General features: G+C 44.1%; 1 protein-coding gene across 1 annotated transcript in view; it reads left to right on the top strand.

The window, feature by feature from the left end:
• Positions 1-2115, top strand: part of L3MBTL1 (L3MBTL histone methyl-lysine binding protein 1) — a 34921-nt gene extending 32806 nt beyond the window's left edge. The window contains 1 exon segment of the mRNA XM_012558678.1: positions 1981-2115. Within this exon segment, the coding sequence (XP_012414132.1) occupies positions 1981-2115 (135 nt within the window).
• The last annotated feature ends 550 nt before the right edge of the window (positions 2116-2665 follow it).

The following is a 2665-nucleotide window of genomic DNA, read 5'->3' as shown; positions in this document are numbered from 1 at the left end:
GAGGATTTTTGTTTTCTTTATGTTGAGGTGTAATCCACCCTGAAGGCTGTGGTCTTTGATCTTCATCAGTAAATGCTTCAAGTCCTTTTCACTTTCAGCAATCAAGGTTGTGTCATCTGCATAAGGCAGGTTGTTAATGAGTCTTCCTCCAATCCTGATGCCCTGTTCTTCTTCATATAGTCCAGCTTCTTGCTTATTTGCTCTGCATACAGATGGAATAGGTATGATGAAAGGATACAACCCAGACCCACACCTTTCCTGGCTTTAAACCACGTAGTATCCGCTTGTTCTTTCCGAACAGCTGCCTCTTGATCTATGTACGGGTTCCTCACGAGCACAATTAAGTGTTCTGGAATTCCCGTTCTTCACCATGTTACCCATAATTTGTTATCATCCACACAGTCAAATGCCTTTGCATAGTCAATAAAATACAGGTAAACATCTTTCTGATATTCTCTGCTTTCAGCCAGGATCCATATGACATCAGCAGTGATAGCCCTCATTCCATGTCCTCTCCTGAATCCGGCCTGAATTTCTGGCAGTTCCCTGTCGATGTACTGCTGCAGCTGCTTTTGAATGGTTTTCAGCAAAATTTTACTTGTGTGTGATATTAATAATATTGTTCGATAATTTCCGCATTTGGTTGGATCACCTTTCTCTGGAATAGGCATAAATATGGATCTCTTCCAGTCAGTTGGCCAGGTAGCAGTCTTCCAAATTTCTTGGCATAGACAGGTGAGCACTTCCAGCACTGCATTCGTTTGTTGAAACGTCTGAATTGATATTCCGTCAGTTCCTGGAGCCTTATTTTTCACCAATGCATTCAGTGCACCTTGGATTTCTTCCTTCAGTACCATCAGTTCCTGATCATATGCTACCACACCTATCCCTTAGAATTTGTAATTATCAACATTTTCCATACTTGCTTCACCTATTTGGGGATGAATATTTTTAAGTAAATTATAGACATCATGATGTTTCACCTCTGAGTACTGTAGCATGCATCTCTAAAAACCAAGTACTTTGTCTACATAATCACAATATAACACCTAACAAAGTGGCAGTAACCCCTTTATATCATCTAATACTCAATCTGTATTCAAATTTCCCCAGTAGCTCTTTTGAAGTTGGTGTTTTTGAACCACGATCCAGACAAAAAGCAAGTATATTGCTTTGTATTTTTAAATATCTTCTAGTCTAGAAAAGTCCCCTCTCTTTTTTCATGACATTGAAAAAGGTCTTACAGAATACATCTTCCTGGTCTGTCTTGTTGTTTCCAAGTGGTGTTGTTTAACTTGTTTCTCCACCTCCTCTCTCTGTATTTCCTGTAAACTGGAGGATAGATACAGAGGCTTGGTTAGATTGAGTTTCAGTTTCTCTCTCTTTTTGGCAAGATGAATAGCTGATAGGTAATACTGTGTACCTTATATTACATCACACTGGAATGCGCATGATGTCTGCTTGTCTCACTGTTAGCAGCACTAAGATTGACTAATGGGTTCATTTGGGGACAGCAATAGCAGGTTTCTTGAAGCTACTGTCAGTGAAGACTCAAAAGACATTTTGCAAATAGAAAACCAAAAGAGCCAAACCCATTGCCGTCGAGTTGATTCCAACTCATAGTGACCCTATAGGACAGAGTAGAACCTATAGGACAGAATAGAACCACTGCAATTCAGACCAGTCGGCAGAAAGAGAGAGTCCGTGTGTGTGAACAAGGGGAAACCAGTGGATATCTTTCCTTCCTTCTCTGTCCCCATTGCTGTCTTCCTTTTTTCCTTTCTCCCTCCCTTCTCCTTTCTCCTTTTCCTTCCTCTTCCCTTCTCCCTTCTCCTTCCCTTCCCCCACATGTCCTTTACTCCAATTATCTTTCTCCCCCCCCACCCCCCACTCCCCATGCATACCCCACCTTTTCCTCACCCCTTCCCCTTAACCCTTTCCACCTTCTCCGCTTTCTACCTCCCTCCCCCAACCCCTCAGATGATTGACGGCGAGGCCTTCCTTTTGCTGACACAGGCGGACATTGTGAAGATCATGAGCGTCAAGCTGGGCCCAGCCTTGAAGATCTATAACTCCATTCTTATGTTCAAAAACACTGATGACACCTTAAAGTGACTGGCGCAGGGCCGGGCCCTCCTCCAGCCCTCCCTGGGCTTTCCTCTGCAGCTGATGGCTTCCTTCCTGACTCAAGTTCCTCATATCCCCACCTGACTCTCCCCTTTTCCTCACTTCTGTTTCTGACCAGGGTTGGTCCTTCTTCTCTCCAGGGTTGCTTCTTAGAAGGTGCATAGGAGCAGAGGGGCCCTGGAGAAGGTGGAGTTCTAGCCCCTGATTCCTGCAGCTGGTTTGCCACCAGGCCTAGTGGTGAGGGTGTAACTGGGCGTGGGGAGCATTACTGATGGAGGTGCCCTGCATGTGGCAGCCCTACATCCCCAGTCAATTTGTTTTATCACCAAAGGGTCTTTTTCTTAGCAGTTAAGAACAGCCTGGTAGAGAGGGAGTCCTCCAGCTGAGGCCCTTTTCTCTTTTTGGCATCTTTACACACTTTCTCTCCTTTCTCCCTACCAAGATATGACCCTACTGCAAACATATTTAGTCATAAAAACAACTTCCTCTTTTCTGTCACTGGTTTTGCTACCCTTATTCTGCCTGTTTCCCTACCCTT

The sequence above is a fragment of the Trichechus manatus genome, unplaced genomic scaffold (genome assembly GCF_000243295.1).
Source record: "Trichechus manatus latirostris isolate Lorelei unplaced genomic scaffold, TriManLat1.0 scaffold00008, whole genome shotgun sequence".
Lineage (NCBI taxonomy): Eukaryota > Metazoa > Chordata > Mammalia > Sirenia > Trichechidae > Trichechus > Trichechus manatus.
This window is presented reverse-complemented; position numbering and strand designations above follow the sequence as displayed.